This window comes from Rana temporaria, chromosome 2 (assembly GCF_905171775.1).
Source record: "Rana temporaria chromosome 2, aRanTem1.1, whole genome shotgun sequence".
Classification (NCBI taxonomy): domain Eukaryota; kingdom Metazoa; phylum Chordata; class Amphibia; order Anura; family Ranidae; genus Rana; species Rana temporaria.
The window spans coordinates 453,594,471-453,611,594 of NC_053490.1; the positions used below are offsets into that span (position 1 = coordinate 453,594,471).

General features: G+C 45.7%; 1 protein-coding gene across 1 annotated transcript; it reads right to left on the reverse strand.

Annotated features, from left to right (window-relative positions):
* Positions 1-209: 209 nt before the first annotated feature.
* On the reverse strand, positions 210-16,716 carry DHRS13 (dehydrogenase/reductase 13). Its single transcript, XM_040338534.1, has 5 exons — positions 16,500-16,716; positions 14,287-14,405; positions 7,626-7,749; positions 1,561-1,872; positions 210-646 (listed from the first exon to the last, which is right to left on the reverse strand). The coding sequence occupies exons 1-5, from the start codon at positions 16,624-16,626 to the stop codon at positions 384-386; spliced, it is 945 nt and encodes a 314-aa protein (XP_040194468.1). The 5' UTR covers positions 16,627-16,716; the 3' UTR covers positions 210-383.
* Between the last annotated feature and the right edge of the window lie 408 nt (positions 16,717-17,124).

The following is a 17,124-nucleotide window of genomic DNA, read 5'->3' on the forward strand; positions in this document are numbered from 1 at the left end:
AATGCCAGAGAGACGCCAAACCGTTTAGTGGTTCCAGATAAGTATACAATATGTGTTCATATGTGAACCTCAGCCAAATCAGCTGTTTTTTTAAAGGGGTGAAACCTACAGGTCTATAAAGAGATGGAGTGCGGTCTACTCATAAAAAAGGGGGGGGGGCTTTTAAAGATTTGGCCTACTTGCTCTAAAATAATAAAAAAATAAAAAAATTCTAGACTCAAAACTTTTACTCCAGTATTACATAACCAAGTTTAGGTACTATATTTAAACCTCTCATTTAAACCAAACTTGGTTATTCCCCATAATATGAAACAGTAAATGACTACAAAGGTTTAGGCAGAATTTGGAACATCCCTGAAGTTAAAGCATATATGAGGAATAAATTATTTGTTCAGGCCCAGGAGATCCTCGCTAACTTCCCACAGCTTCTTGGCCACAGCGTCATCACGGGCGTGGGGCGGGACCTGTTCAACCCGGCAGTTGTTAAAGTAACGTCCACTGTACTGCTCAATGTCTTCTTCTACAGAACAGTAAATGGAGGTCTGTGCACCATCCATGGATGTCCGAAGGAAGAGCCAAAGAAAAGGGAAAAGTGGCACCTGAAGCCAGGATGGGAAGTTGCGTCCTAAATTTGTGTGAACTACCCCTGTGAAGAGAGGAGAGAGATACGCAAATTATTTCTATGCCTCCAGAGTACTCACTACTGACACAAACGTCTCCTTCTGAGCACAATGTACCACTAGCCACATATGCAGATGAAACAGAGGGCTACTGTCAAAAATGATTACTGAACGTGGTTAACACATGTAATGTTTTTGTGATGTCATGGTTTTGTTTGTTTTTTCCCCCTTTTCTAAATTAATATTTTTAAAATGTTCTCCTCCCACTATATCACTGCCATGGGCAACTATATGTGCACACACACACGACTACCAAGGTAATGACTAAGCGCTGACATTTGCACAAAACGCATCTACCTCTTTGTCCCCTGCTCCATCTGTCAATCACTTGTCACATGAAGGATTTTTCAGAATTATTTCTACACGTTAAACAGCATGTGAGCTGGGCTAGAACCTGACTGGTGTGTGTGGGGATTGACCAGAGACTCATTCACCTGGAGCAGCTTTTCTTGTTTCATGAGTGAATGCCATAGGCTGCTACATGGGCAGGAACTACTCAGAGTCTCAGATTAGGTGGCTATCCCTTCTACCTCCAACAAAAGCTGCTCCAGGAGACCCCAGGAACCCTGCTTGTTGCAAGAGGAGTGACCCCACACTTCAGCCAGCTGTAAAAGTGTAGGCCACTTATTTAGCAGTAAAAGCGTTAAAATTGTCACCGAATACGAAATAAATGCATATTTTACTTCACACCCCATAATAGCTGTTTTCGGGGAAGTGTCAAATTAAAGCAGTATACCAATTAACATTAAAAAAGTGCAAATCTCCCTGAAACCATGGGGAACTGACAAAATAAGACGCAAACTGAGGGTCGATTTGCCATAGGTAGGAGAATACTGCTACTATTCTATATCCCGCTTATCCACAGAGCTTTGTTACATACCTGGATGGACAGCGTAGCAAGTCACCTCCGTTCCTTGTAATCGGTTGGCCAACTCTCGGGCAAACAAAACATTTGCAAGTTTGCTGTCGCTATAGGTCCTAAATATTTCTAGCCAGGTTTCACCAGCCGGGTTTAGGTTCTTAAAGTTGATTCTTCCCATCTTATGAGCATTAGATGCAAGAACAACAATGCGGCTTGGGGTACACTGCTTAAGGCGATCCAGAAGTAAATGAGTCAGTAGAAAATGCCCTAGGTGATTGACGCCAAAGACCATATTGAAGCCATCCTCGGTCTTGCCTTTAGCAGTCAGGCCTGCAGGGATCAAAACATGCAACATGATTAGGACTGCAGATACTTGCACATCATTTAATTCTTTACACATCATTTGTTTTAAGACATCAGCTCTGAATAGCATTACAGTTTCAAAAATTTACCATAGTTTTCACAGCGATAGCTTCTACTGTATTTTTTTCTCTTTTTTTTTTTATCAAAAAAACTTTATTAGGGGTTTTGTAGGTTTTCAAAAACACAAAATAACCCACAGCATTATAGCCGAGTAGCGTTGAGTCAAAATAATGTTATACAGTAAATACAGTTACTTCAGGAAAGTAGATATAGGGGTTATAATGAACAATATATCTTAAAATCATACAAAACACTGCTCACTCCTCAACAGAAAAGGGGTAAAAATAAGACATCAAGAATATCTAAGGCCGCGTACACACGATCGGTCCATCCGTTGAGAACGGTCCCATGCGCCTACACACCATCGGTTAATTAACCGATCGTGTCAGAACGCGGTGAAAAAAAACGAAGTTCAATGCTTCCAAGCATGCGTCTGAGCATGCGCAAGTTTTTAACCAATGCTTTTGCATACGAACGATCGGTTTTGACCTATCGGTTAGGCGTCCATCAGTTAAAATTTTAAAGCAAGTTCTAAATTTTTTGACCGAAGGATAACTGACCGATGGGGCCCACACACGATCGGTTTTGACCTATCGCGTGTACGCGGCCTAAGAAAAAACTATCACTGTCCCTACCAAGTAAAATTAAGAATTTATCAGAACTATAGCATGCCTTAAAAGCAGAGTGCCACCCAACAGATGAACTTCCACTTTTGGGATGTCATTTTTTTTGGAAGGGGGGGACCTCGTTTAGACAGGTACCCAGCTCCCACTTCCTCTCGCACCGCCTAGGGAACTACTTTCTCTCCCTGCAATCTTCTGAGACACGTCACAGGTCCCAGAAGATTGCTCGGCCAATCAGGATGCGCAGGAAGACACGTGCATGTTCAGTGTGCACCCGGCTGTGAAGCCCACACTAGTGATGCCGGTGTTCCATCAGATTAAGCAACCCGTCAGATTCGGTAACGGAAGTGATGGTCCGCCACGGCCATCTTGGTACACCAAGCCTACAGTCAGAAGGCGGCAGCGGACATCTTTTTACACCCACCGAAATCTTGCATTTGACACTTCTTTTTACCAGTAAACTGAGCTTATATAGTGAAATACAGTATTTTGAAATCCGTCAGAATGTTTTGAGCAGGTTACTGTTGAGCAGTGTTCTGTCAGATTAGCAAACCTGTGAGATCAGCAGGCTTGCTGCCGATTTAAAAATTCAACATCAAAACGGTGTCAGACTTCTAAATACTGTATTTCACTATATAATCTGTTTACTTGTAAAAATAAGTTTGAAATTCAAGACTTTGGTGGGTGTAAAAATATGTCCGCTTGTGGCCTTCTATAGGTTTACTGCGGCTGAGTGCAAGGTGTACCAAGATGGCCGCAGTGGAACGTCATTTCTTTTACCAGATCTGAGGGGTCTCCTAATCTGACGGAAACCGGCACCAGGGAGAGGACCGAGGATTCGGGCAGCCGCATCGCTGGACCCTGGGACAGGTGAGTGTGTGTTTTTTTAAAAGTCAGCAGCTACACTTTGTAGCTGCTGACTTACTAAAACCGAAAAAATACGTGGAACTCTGCTTTAAGTACAGTGCACTACTGTCAGAAATGTGCCAACTGGTTACACAAGAAAACTGTATACGTTAGATTATAGAGTAGATGCATAGCAGAACGTAGAGTAAAGCAATCAAAAAATTTACATAAGGACACCAAGTTGCCTTCATGTGGCAGGTTTCCCTTTCCAGGCATAATCGTGCTGCACAGTACAGCCTCTGTTTCGTAGCAAGCAGTGAGGAACCATACAAGAGGGAAGATTTGTTGTGTCCTGTGATGTACCCCAAGAGACAATCTTATAATAAAATAAAGGAATACAAAAAGAAAATGCAGAGTGAAAATTGTAGTGCCCTTTCTACACCAATTTCCCACCTACACACTGAGCACCAAACTGCCACTGCTCCCTTCACAAGAAACCTCTGGAGGAAGCCCAGGGTGCCATGGAACCCTGTTGAAAAGGGCTGATCTAGGGGGATCAAGGGACTCCAGTGGGACACAAGGTGCTTGATGCCCTTACCAGGATACTAGAGGCAAAACTAGTATACCCACGAAAATGTCACCTATGTCTCCTATGGGAACATCTCTACCTGCCTTCTTTTTACACGGACGTCCTAAAGGTAACTTATAAATGCTTGAGAAAACCCGACTCTTAGTTAGAACAAGCACATTTGAGAAAAAATAAAAATCATACATACACATGAAAAATTTGAATATCGTGCAAAAGTTAATTTATTTCACTAATACAACTTAAAAGGTGAAACTAATATATGAGATAGACTCATTACATGCAAAGCAAGATAGTTCAACCCGTGATTTGTCATAATTGTGATGATTATGGCTTACACCTCATGAAAACCCCAAATCCACAATCTCAGAAAATTTGAATATTGTGAAAAGGTGCAATATTCTGGGCTCAAAGTGTTCCACTCTAATCAGCTAATTAAGCCATAACACCTGCAAAGGGTTCCTGAGCCTTTAAATGGTCTCTCATTCTGGTTCAGTAGGAATCACAATCATGGGAAAGACTGCTGACCTGACAGTTGTGCAGAAAACCTTTCATTGACACCCTCCATAAGGTGGGAAAGCCTCAAAAAGGTAATTGCAAAAGAAGTTGGATGTTCCCAAAGTGCTGTATCAAAGCACATTAATAGAAAGTTATGTGGAAGGGAAAAGTGTGGAAGAAAAAGGTGCACAAGCAGCAGGTATGACCACAGCCTGGAGAGGATTGTCAGGAAAAGGCCATTCAAAAGTGTTGGAGACTTAAGGAGTGGACTGAGGCTGGAGTCAGTGCATCAAGAGCCACCACACACAGACGGATCCTGGACATGGGCTTCAAATGTCGTATTCTCTTGTCAAGCCGCTCCTGAACAACAAAGAACATCAGAAGCATCTTACCTGGGCTAAAGAAAAACAGACAGTGGTCCAAAGTCCTCTTTTCTAAACAGGGCAAATGCATCTCATTTGGAAACCAAGGAGCCGGAGTATGGAGAGGCACACACTGCAAGATGCTTGAAGTCCAATGTGACGTTTCCACAGTGTCATCTGCTGGTGTTGGTCCAATGTGCTTCATTAAGTCCAGGGTCAGCGCAGCCGTCTACCAGGAGATTTTAGAGCACTTCATGCTTCCTTCCGCAGACGAGCTCTTTGGGGATGCAGATTTCATTTTCCAGCAGGTCTTGGCACCTGTCCACACTGCCAAAAGCACCAAAACCTGGTCACATGACCGTGGGATTACTGTGCTTAATTGGCCAGCAAACTCGCCTGACCTGAAGCCCATAGAGAATCTATGGGGCATTGCCAAGAGAAAGATGAGACATGAGACCCAACAATGCAGAAGAGCTGAAGGCCGCTGCTACTGAAGCATCCTGGTCTTCTATAACACCTCAGCAGTGCCACAGGCTTCCATGCCACGCCGCATTGAGGTAATGAGTAATTGCTGCAAAAGGGGCCCAAACCAAGTACTGAGTACATTTGCATGCTTATACTTTTCAGAGGTCCGAAATTGTTCTATGTACAATCCTTGTTTTATTTATTACATGTAATATTCAAATTTTCTGAGATTGTGGATTTGGGGTTTTCATGAGCTGTAAGCCATAATCATCACAATTATGACAAATCGTGGCTTGAACTATCTTGCTTTGCATGTAATGACTCTATCTCATATATTAGTTTCACCTTTTAAGTTGCATTAGTGAAATAAATGAACTTTTGCACGATATTCAAATTTTTCGAGTATCACCTGTATACACACACACACACACACACACACACACACACACATAGTATCTCACAAAAGTGACTACACCACTCACATTTTTGTAAATATTTTATTGTACCTTTTCATGCGACAACACTGTAAAGTAGTAAGTGTACAGCTTGTATAACAGTGTAACTTTGCTGTCCCCTCAAAATAACTTACACACAGCCATTAATGTCTAAACCGCTAACAAAAGTGAGTACACCCCTAAGTGAAAATGTCAATATTTTGGGTGGCCATTAGAGACTTTGTGCTCCTCCACCTTCCATTTGAGGATGCCCCACAGATGCTCAATAGGATTTAAGTCTGGAGACATGCTTGGCCAGTCCATCACCTTTACCCTCGGCTTCTTTAGCAAGGCAGTGGTCGTCTTGGAGGTGTGTTTGGGGCCAATCTCGTGGTGGAATATTGCCCTGCAGCCCAGTCTCCCAAGGGAGGGGATCATGCTCTGCTTCAGTCTGTCACAGTACATGTTGGCATTCAAATTTCCCTCGAACTGTAGCTCCCCAGTGTCGGCAGCACTCATACAGCCCCAGACCATGACACTCCCACAACCATGCTTCACTGTGGGCAAGGGACACTCGTCTTTGTACTCCCCACCTGGTTGCCACCACACATGCTTGACACCATCTGAACCAAATAGGTTTATCTTGGTCTCATCAGACCACAGAACATGGTTCCAGTAATCCATGTCCTTGGTCTGCTTGTCTTCAGCAAACGGTTTGATGGCTTTCTTGTGCACCATCTTTAGAAGAGGCTTCCTTCTGGGACAAGAACCATGCAGACCAATTTGATGCAGTGTGTGGCGCAAGGTCTGAGCACTGACCATCTGACCTCCCCCACCCCTACAACATCTGCAGCAATGCCGGCAGCACTCATACATCCATTTACCAAAAGACAACCTCTGGATAGGACTCTGGGCACACCACAATGCTGATCAGTGTATTCTGATCAGAAGTCTCCCGTCAGAATACAATAGCGCAGGGGGGGGAGATCCTTGCAGCCACATCCCTTGTCCCGTGGATGCAGGGATCTGAGTTTTTTTTTTTTCATTCAACCTGCTGGTTACCTAGCTTCAGACAGTTGCTACAGCATGTGTCCTAGCTCTACTATTGCACAGTGAGTACCTGTAGATATCCAACTGAACTACCCTAAATCCAGGCATACCAAAATTCAGCAGGAACCGGGTTACTTTCAGTATGTACTCCCCTCTGTTCAACACACGCCAGTCTAATGACCAGCTTCTGTTATACCGTCAGTCTGGAAAAATCAGTATTTGATCAGCGCTTGCAGCCAATGGCTGCAGCGCTGATCTGTGTGTTCCGACATGGAGATGGGAATGCCTGCTGTCAGAATACAATAGCGTGGCAGGGGATATCGCTTGATTTGATGCAGGTATCTGTCAGTTTTGTTTTTGTTCAACCAGTAGGTGTGTGTGTGCCCTGCTTAAAGGCTGGTAAACATGATGAGATTATCGGATGAATGATTGTCTTTTCTGCCTGCTAGACTCCATATTGAAAATGAAGAGGTTACTAAAGTTCTGAAAAAACTCATATGACCGGAAAAAAAAAGGAAGTGATGCAATGTATTGTATTTTCGGACAAAAACTGTATAATCTGGTATTGTACAAGAATAATTGTGTTTGTACCTTCAAATTATTTTGGACAAAAGCCGTGTATGAACAATTAGGTTGTATGATTAATTCAAAAGTGGTATTTTTTGTACGATTTTCTGATCGTGGGTACTAGGCTTTAATCACTAGGACACGCACAGTACTTCTACCCACAACACTGTATCGGTAAAGAATTGAATGTTCTGGTTCTACCCAGAGGCCTTTGTATACATCTCCTTACCTGCATTGTTGATTAGTATATCCAGCCGTGGTTCACTATCAAGGAATGTTTTGCAAAACGACCTTATGGATGCAATAGAGGCAAGATCAAGCTTCATGAACAGCACTTCATTGTTCCCAGATAACTGCAGGAAACATACAGGAGAGTGACCCCGTTTATATAAACCATCATGTAACCAGGTAAATTAGAATGCACGCAATCACTGTATACACTGCCACACCCACCCACTGAAAGGAATAAGTGACCTTTGTATTAAATTTCAAGCAGTCATACATGTGACATGAAGTGTGTAGCTGCATGCGTTATCGTCCTGGATGCCCTCCCTGTACTGAGAAGCTGCTGTAGTTATTTTGTTCTGCTTAATCACGTAGAACACAAAGCTCATAGAGATGTACTGTATTCTAAAATGCCCATAAAACCAGAACAGCGACCGAGTCCAATAATTCAGAGGTGTTCTCTATCTGCACAGCTACTGCAGATGTCAAAAACCAACAACCTATTAAGGGTGCTTATAGACCCTGAATGCAAGCAGATATATTAGAAGTACCTGTGCTTTGCCTATTAAAGGGGTTGCAACCTTACCTTAGTGCAGTCCTCCTTCACTTACCTCATCCTTCCATTTTGCTTTTAAATGTCCTCATTTCTTCTGAGAAATCCTCTTCCTGTTCTTCTGTCTAACTCCACACAGTAATAAAAGGCTTTCTCCCTGGTGTGGAGTGTCGTGCTCGCTCCCTCCCTTGGACTACAAGAGAGTCAGGAGGCCCTCTAATACACAGCTCCCTTATCAGCAACGTAGAGAGAGCGTCCTGACTCTCCTGTATTCCAGGGGAGGGGGCGAGCATGACACTCCACACCAGGAAGAAAGCCTTGCATTACTGTGTGGAGTTACAGACAGAAGAACAGGAAGTGAGAATTTCTCAGAAGAAATAAGGACATTTAAAAGCAAAATGGAAGGATGAGGTAAGTGAAGGAGGACTACACTAAGGTAAAGGAAGCTATTGAGGATTTTTTTTTTTAACCTTTACAACCCCTTTAAGGTTCAAATTGTATCTTTAGTAGAGGTTCATCTCATCATAATTAATGCGACAGGACACTTAAGCTCGATACACACACTTTATTTTGTTCAACCCAGCGGGCTTTAAAAAAAAAAAAAAAAAAAAAAAGGATTACTGCACTAACATCACTTGGGTTAGTACAACAATCTCCCGCTGTGCTATTGTATTCTGACTACCCCCTGCCAGAACACGCTGATCAGCACTCTTCGCTATTGGCTACAAGTGCTGATCAACTGCTCGTTTTACAGCAAGATTGTTTAAGAGAAGCCGGTTGTGAGACGGGCACCTGTACACCCTGTCCAAATGTTGGCTGGTTCCTGCTGAACCGGCCAGTATTCGGATTGTGTATACCCAGCCTTACTTAGAGCAGAATTCCACCTTTCTCAACATGTGTCATGTTATGCCCTAAATAGGGGTGTGGCATGAAACCTGATTACATTGCACAGCCCATCACCCTCCAACCTTTCACCTTTCCTGAATTTCTGGTTCCTTCCCTCTCCCTGCACAGCTATGCAAGGCTTCACCCACATCATCCATTCACAAGACCTTATAAAGGACTACCCGTGTTTCCCCAAAAATAAGCCCAGGTCTTATATTAATTTTGGCAACAAAAGACACAGTAGGGCTTATTTTTGGGGTAGGTCTTACCATGTAATGTGTTGTCTTCTCTTCCCCTCTCTCGACCTGCCTGTTAGGAATCCCCAGTGTGAACTTAGTTAAAATGCTTGTAAAATCTTGTAATCCACTCTATTACTGTAGTATATAATGTACAATGTGTGTATTTCTGTAATATAATTGTGCCAAATACCTTCATTATAGCACCGCTCTGCGCTTCTGTGACCTGCCGGAGCTCATTTCCCTGCATATGTTACAGAAACACACACATTGTACATTATGTACTACTGTAATAGAGTGGGTTATAGGATTTTAAACTAGGGCTTATTTTCGGGGTAGGGCTTATATTGCAGTCCTCCTGGAAAATTACGCTAGGTCTTATTTTAGGGGTAGGTTTTATTTTTGGGGAAACAGGGTACAAGTCTCATCCGCCACTGCCCCAGAGGGACTTGCAGATCTCAATGTAGCACAACTGTGGCAATATCACAGCTCTTGTAGTCCCAAGTTTTCTTCCTCCAGACCCAAAACCGAAAATCTCTACAGTACCTCTGTACAGACCCAGGGCTGGAGAAAGTCTGCATGAGCCTTTGTTATTTCCCCCCCACTGCTCTGATCAGGTCTGAAATTCTTTGTAAGCTTCAATTCAAAAAATGTAGTGAATGCACCTTTTATTTTAATAATGTGGGTGCATTTATTACAATTTTGTAAAGGGTGGACTGTGCCTTTAATGACTTTTATTTCTGAGCCGTCAGAGCTAAAAGCCAATCACAAGGAAGAGTCCATCCTGCTAAAGGAGAGTGCCAGGAGGATAACCTGCTTTTGTTTAAAGCGTTAGATAGACTGAATAAAACATCTGCAGCATAATAGAAAGCTGAATTGACCGTATTCTGTGTACAGCCCCACAAATAACAGCACAATGGCAGTGTATGGACAGGAATCATTGCAGCGCCTTTGTAAACAGCTGACCACGCAGATTACAATCTATGTAGTGGAAAGACTAGCTTGACTGGATATAAACTGAATGGATAATCTGGGATTTTACACTTTATAATGTGTGCAGTGATCTTAAAGGGGAGTTCCACCCACAATTTCACTTGTTAAATATAAATACCCCTGTAATACACAAGCTTAATGTATTCTAGTAAAGTTAGACTGTAAACTAAGGTTGTTACAGCATTTAGATAGTTTATAATCTAGAAATAGACCGTGGCCATCTTAAGTGTGGGCATCATGAAGCCAGACTGTATGACTTCCTGGATTTCAGCTCTGCATATCTCGCACATGCTCAGTGCACAAGCAATGTAATAGGTTTCAGTCAGGTTTGCAAGGACTACTGGGAAACATGATGCCTATCCCAGAAACCCTTGCAAATAGCCTAGGCAAATAAGGAGGAGGAAGTCATGAAGGACTACAGAATAAAGGTATTTACAAGCAACAAATTAAATAAAAATTGTCCATTCTGAACACTATGAGATTAGAGCATGCAGCACAGACAAACATAAAAAAATGGGTGGAACTCCACTTTAAAGCCTTACTTTGGTCTCGCCCCCCACCTCCCCCCCTGGAGGATCTCCTGCATGTCAGTGAGGCTTTGCTAACCTTTTCCAAATATCTTCAGCTCAGTCATGTGATGAACAGGGTTCTCCACCACTTCTGATTCCATCAGTGGGCTTTGCTTGGCGATACAGAAAGTGGCACAGAGGTGATGACTTATGTGCCGCTCTTTGCATCCTATACTGAAGATATAAAAAGGGGGGAGTCCATAACACCCTGCACTGACTGTATGTCCTCAGGCTTCTAGGCGTCAAGAAACACAGACGACTAAGGACATCTTGTGGTGAAAAGGAATTACTGCAAGGTACAGCACCAGACAAAAGTATTGCAGCCCAAGCCTTTTATTTTTTCACAACTCCCTGGAGCAGTTTAATGTGCGGTGAGCAGTTAGTTTTAGGTTGCAGCGACATGTAAAAGGAGGTGGTATTATGTGCGTTTAAACACTTCAATACCGGGCACTTTCACCCCCTTCCTGCCCAGGCCATTTTTCAGTGATGTTGCACTTTGAATGACAATTTTGCAGTCGTGAAACACTGTAACCAAATACATTTCTAATCATTTTCTTCAGACAAAGAGCGCTCTCATTTGGTGGAATTTAATCACTGCTTGGATTTTTAAAAAATAAATAAATAAATAAAGTTTTGGTCAGTAAATTTTGTAAATAAGTAATTTTTCTCCTTCACCAATGTGTGCTGATGAGGTGGCACTGTAATCAGGGCACTGATGATCAGAATCCCAATTACCCTGGTCCCCCCTGTGAGGAGATGCCGCGGATCGGCACTCCTCACCACACACTGTCAGTGTGAAGCAAGGAGAGCCAGTTAACTGCACTTCGGCATTTACACGTGACCGGCTGTGATTGGAACGCCATCGGCTCTTTACATAGATCAGGGTCACGCTGTGCCCTAGGAACACATGTGAGCAGCCATTCTGAGGCGCCATCATATGACATCCTCCCAGAATGAGAGCCACACCGCTCCTCCGTCATTTGAGAGTGGGCGGGCAGCAAGTGGTTAATTGCCTCACGCTCTTGTAACTCAAAAAGACCAAATTTAGGTGTCGCTCAGGTAGAGGTAAAGTCCAACTAGCGCACTGTTAGTTCAGGCAGGGACATGGCGCTTGTCCTAGCTCCAAGCAGCAGCAATGTCAAAGGAAAAGATCCATAAACCGAATAACATGAAGCAGACCCATGTGCATGAAATGTATGGCAGCCTCAGCGAGAACTTCAGCCAGGCCACACCCCCAATGCATTTTGCTCTGACCCTTGGAGCTTAATCATGGGGAACCCTATACAATCACTATACTCTGTATGGGCTGTACACGTCCTGCTCCTCTGTCACTATACTCTGTATGGGCTGTACACCTCCTCCTCTGTCACTATACTCTGTATGGGCTGTACACCTCCTCCTCTGTCACTATACTCTGTACACCTCCTGTCACTATACTCTGTATGGGCTGTACACCTCCTCCTCTGTCACTATACTCTGTATGGGCTGTACACCTCCTCCTCTGTCACTATACTCTGTATGGGCTGTACACCTCCTCCTCTGTCACTATACTCTGTATGTGCTGTACACCTCCTCCTCCGTCACTATACTCTGTATGGGCTGTACACCTCCTCCTCTGTCACTATACTCTGTATGGGCTGTACACCTCCTCCTCTGTCACTATACTCTGTACACCTCCTGTCACTATACTCTGTATGGGCTGTACACCTCCTCCTCTGTCACTATACTCTGTATGGGCTGTACACCTCCTCCTCTGTCACTATACTCTGTATGGGCTGTACACCTCCTCCTCTGTCACTATACTCTGTATGTGCTGTACACCTCCTCCTCCGTCACTATACTCTGTATGGGCTGTACACCTCCTCCTGTCACTATACTTTGTATGGGCTGTACACCTCCTCCTCCTGTCACTATACTCTGTATGGGCTGTACACCTCCTCCTCCGTCACTATACTCTGTATGGGCTGTATACCCCCTGTCACTATACTCTGTATGGGCTTGTACACCTCCCCCTCCTGTCACTATACTCTGTATGGGCTTGTACACCTCCCCCTCCTGTCACTATACTCTGTATGGGCTGTACACCTCCTCCTCCTCCTCCTGTCACTATACTCTGTATGGGCTGTACACCTCCTCCCCTGTCACTATACTCTGTATGGCTTGTACACCCCTGTCACTATACTCTGTATGGGCTGTACACCTCCTCCCCTGTCACTATACTCTGTATGGCTTGTACACCCCTGTCACTATACTCTGTATGGGCTGTACACCTCCTCCTCTGTCACTATACTCTGTATGGGCTGTATGTGTTTCTCTCTGACCCTTGGAGCTTAATAACGGGGAACCCTATGAATAAGCTCCAAGGGGTGGAGTGAAATGCATTGGGGGCGTGGCATGGCTGGAGCTTGGGCTTAGGAGGCCATTTATCTCACTTCAGAAATATGGATCTGCTTCATGATGTGCGGCTTACGGATATTTTCCTTTTTTTGGAAGCTTAGGTGAAGTGTGACTTCATTCATGTCACAGTACAGGAGTCTGGTGTACTTGCTGTGTGGTGACAATCAGTGACATTATGCACCTCGGGCTGTGTTGTAGTGAGAACGGTGACTGGCGTTCTTCCAGTGTGGAAAAACACCAGCCACCACTTTAGTGTGAACGGGCCCTTTAGTTTATTTAGAAACCTTAAAGTGGTTGTAAACCTCAGACATGAAATATGAACAAAGCATATCCCTCCATTGTGTGTACTTGTCTCAATCCAGAGCACCAAGAGTCATTTCTGTCGGTGGTATTCATTTCTGCTATCAGCTGGAATTACCCCTGACACCGAGAAAAAAGGCGACAGGAGAGGGAGCTCCAGCACACAGGCTGTGTTGACAGCATCAGCTTTGTACCTGTGTACTGTGTGAAGGGGGTGTGTCACTTCCCTCCAACCAGCACTCACTGACTTCTGCAGAGTAATTTCAGCTCCTCCCCTTCTTTCTCATGGCTCAGAAAAGCTTTAGAAATCCTGGACTTTGAATGGCTGTAGAGAAGACTGCAGATAAATGGGTACAACTTATGTAGAAAGATTTGTGTGATCTGTATCTCCAGAGTCCAGTCACAAATCCAATCCAAATTCCAATGTTTCTTCTGTTATTTATAGGCCGTCTGTAAAGCCTTTCCAATAGTAGTAATGATATCTGGGAAGATGGACACTCTCTGCAGTACTAAATACACATAAAGCCGATATCTCCTTTAGCTTTACATATAATTAGGTAATAAAGAGACATCAATACAACCCATTCTGTCTGTATCCAGTCAGGTAGGCCCTTATATTGCATAGTGGTTGGCAGATCTAAAAGAGATTGGCCAATCAGATTCTATATGGGCAGCATAGGAACTGTGTGCTAGTAAGCCTCTCTAGGTCAGCCCTGAATATAAGACACTCACTCTGCGGATGTCATGTGCAGCCGCTTCTGCCGTTTCCTTGTTCCGGCACGCAAGGATAACCCGAGCTCCCCGCTTCGCCATGTCTAGTGCCGTCATCTTCCCGATTCCCACGTTTCCTCCTGGAAAACAGAGCTGGAAAATGAGCTTCATAACCCACAAATATCATTGTCTGTCCATTTACCAGGCGTGTCCATCTATCACTATAGAATGTATAGAGGCAAGTGTCGCCCCCCCCCCCCCCCCCGACACTATACTCTGCGTGGGAGGCAAGTGTCCCCCCCCCCCCCCGACACTATACTCTGCATGTGTGGGATGTGTGCCAATCGGTCATTATTCTCTATCGGTGTGGGAGTTTCCCAAATCCCCCACTGTCAGTATATTGTACATAACCCCCCCCCCCCCCCCCATCACTACACATTGTCAGGCCACCCTCCTCTCACTATACTCCATGTCCTCCTCCACCCCCCCCCTCTTGCTGCTGTCACTATACTCCATGTCCTGCCCCTCTCTTCTGCCTCTATACTCCACATCCCCCCACCTGCTGTCACTATACTCCACATCCCCCCCTCCCTCCTGCTGTCACTATACTCTACACCCACCCCCTCCTCCTGCTGTCACTATACTACACACCCACCCCCTCCTCCTGCTGTCACTATACTCCACATCCCTCCCTCCTCCTGCTGTCACTATACTCCACATCCCTCCCTCCTGCTGTCACTATACTCCACATCCCTCCCTCCTGCTGTCACTATACTCCACATCCCTCCCTCCTGCTGTCACTATACTCCACATCTCCCCCTCCTCCTGCTGTCACTATACTCCACATCCCTCCCTCCTGCTGTCACTATACTCCACATCCCTCCCTCCTGCTGTCACTATACTCCACATCTCCCCCTCCTCCTGCTGTCACTATACTCCACATCCCTCCCTCCTGCTGTCACTATACTCCACATCCCTCCCTCCTGCTGTCACTATACTCCACATCTCCCCCTCCTCCTGCTGTCACTATACTCCACATCCCTCCCTCCTGCTGTCACTATACTCCACATCCCTCCCTCCCTCCTGCTGTCACTATACTCCACATCCCTCCCTCCCCCTGCTGTCACTGTACTCCACATCCCTCCCTCCTCCTGCTGTCACTGTACTCCACATCCCTCCCTCCCCCTGCTGTCACTATACTCCACATCCCTCCCTCCCCCTGCTGTCACTATACTCCACGTCCCTCCCTCCCCCTGCTGTCACTGTACTCCACGTCCCTCCCTCCCTTCTGCTGTCCCTATACTCCACATCCCTCCCTCACTATACTCCACATCCCCCCCCCCTCCTGCTGTCACTATACTCCACATCCCCCCCCCTCCTCCTGTCACTATACTCCACATCCCCCCCTCCTCCTGTCACTATACTCCACATCCCCCCCCCTCCTGCTGTCACTATACTCCACATCCCCCCCTCCTCCTGTCACTATACTCCACATCCCCCCCCTCCTCCTGTCACTATACTCCACATCCCCCCCTCCTCCTGTCACTATACTCCACATCCCCTCCTGTCACTATACTCCATGCCCCCCCCCTCCTCCTCCTCCTGTCACTATACTCCATGTCCCTCCCCTCTGCTGTCACTATACTCCACGTCCCCCCCTCCTGCTGTCACTATACTCCACATCCCCCCTTCCCCCTGCTGTCACTATACTCCATGTCCCCCCTCCCCCTGCTGTCACTATACTCCATGTCCCCCCTCCCCCTGCTGTCACTATACTCCATGTCCCCCCTCCCCCTGCTGTCACTATACTCCATGTCCCCCTCTCCTCCACCTGTCACTATACTCCATGTCCCCCTCTCCTCCTCCTGTCACTATACTCCATGTCCCCCTCTCCTCCTCCTGTCACTATACTCCATGTCCCCTCTCCCTCTGCTGTCACTGTACTCCATGCCCCCCTCTCCCTCTGCTGTCACTGTACTCCATGCCCCCCTCTCCCTCTGCTGTCACTGTACTCCATGTCCCCCCCCCCCCTCTGCTGTCACTATACTCCATGTCCCCCTCTCCCTCTGCTGTCACTATACTTCATGTCCCCCTCTCCTCCTCCTGTCACTATACTACATGTCCCCCCTCCCTCTGCTGTCACTATACTCCATGTACCCCTCTCCTCCTCCTGTCACTATACTCCATGTCCCCCTCTCCTCCTCCTGTCACTATACTCCATGCCCCCGTCTCACCGGTGACGATGACTGTCCTCCCCCTCAGTCTCTGCTCGCTCTTGCACTGTCTTCCCTGGATGAAGTTGTAGTAGATGAGGATGTACAGCGCCACGACAATGGCGGGGATGAGAAGGACAGGGGCCATGTTGTTGTATGATTAGTGCACTCCAATCTCCGGCTTATCCCCGGAGCTCGTCCCTCCCCGCCATCCCTCTTATATAATGGTAGGACCGCCCACTACGGGCCCCGCCTGGGACAAAGCTCCTCCGTGTGGCGTGTGTGGAAGGAGGGGGGGGGGGACTCTGTGATTTGTATCAGGAGAATCCCCGCCACTACCGGGGTATGCCCCGCCCATTCTTCAATGCTTGACAACTAAAAACGTTCGAAATTCCCGCAATTGGTGTTTGATTTATTTTTTGAGAATTTAACTCCAATGGCTCATAACTTTGTGTGGTCTTTACTAGCAATATAATGTACGTTTTATACCACTGGACGTTCAGTTACCACATCTGAGGTGATTCTAAAGTTGCGGAAAGTGTTCATTCACACTCAGCTTTTCTGACAAAATAGGCAATTCACCAATTATGTCACTTCCGGTTACTGTAAACGGTCAGAAATTGGCGATTTTTGACACAACACCGGC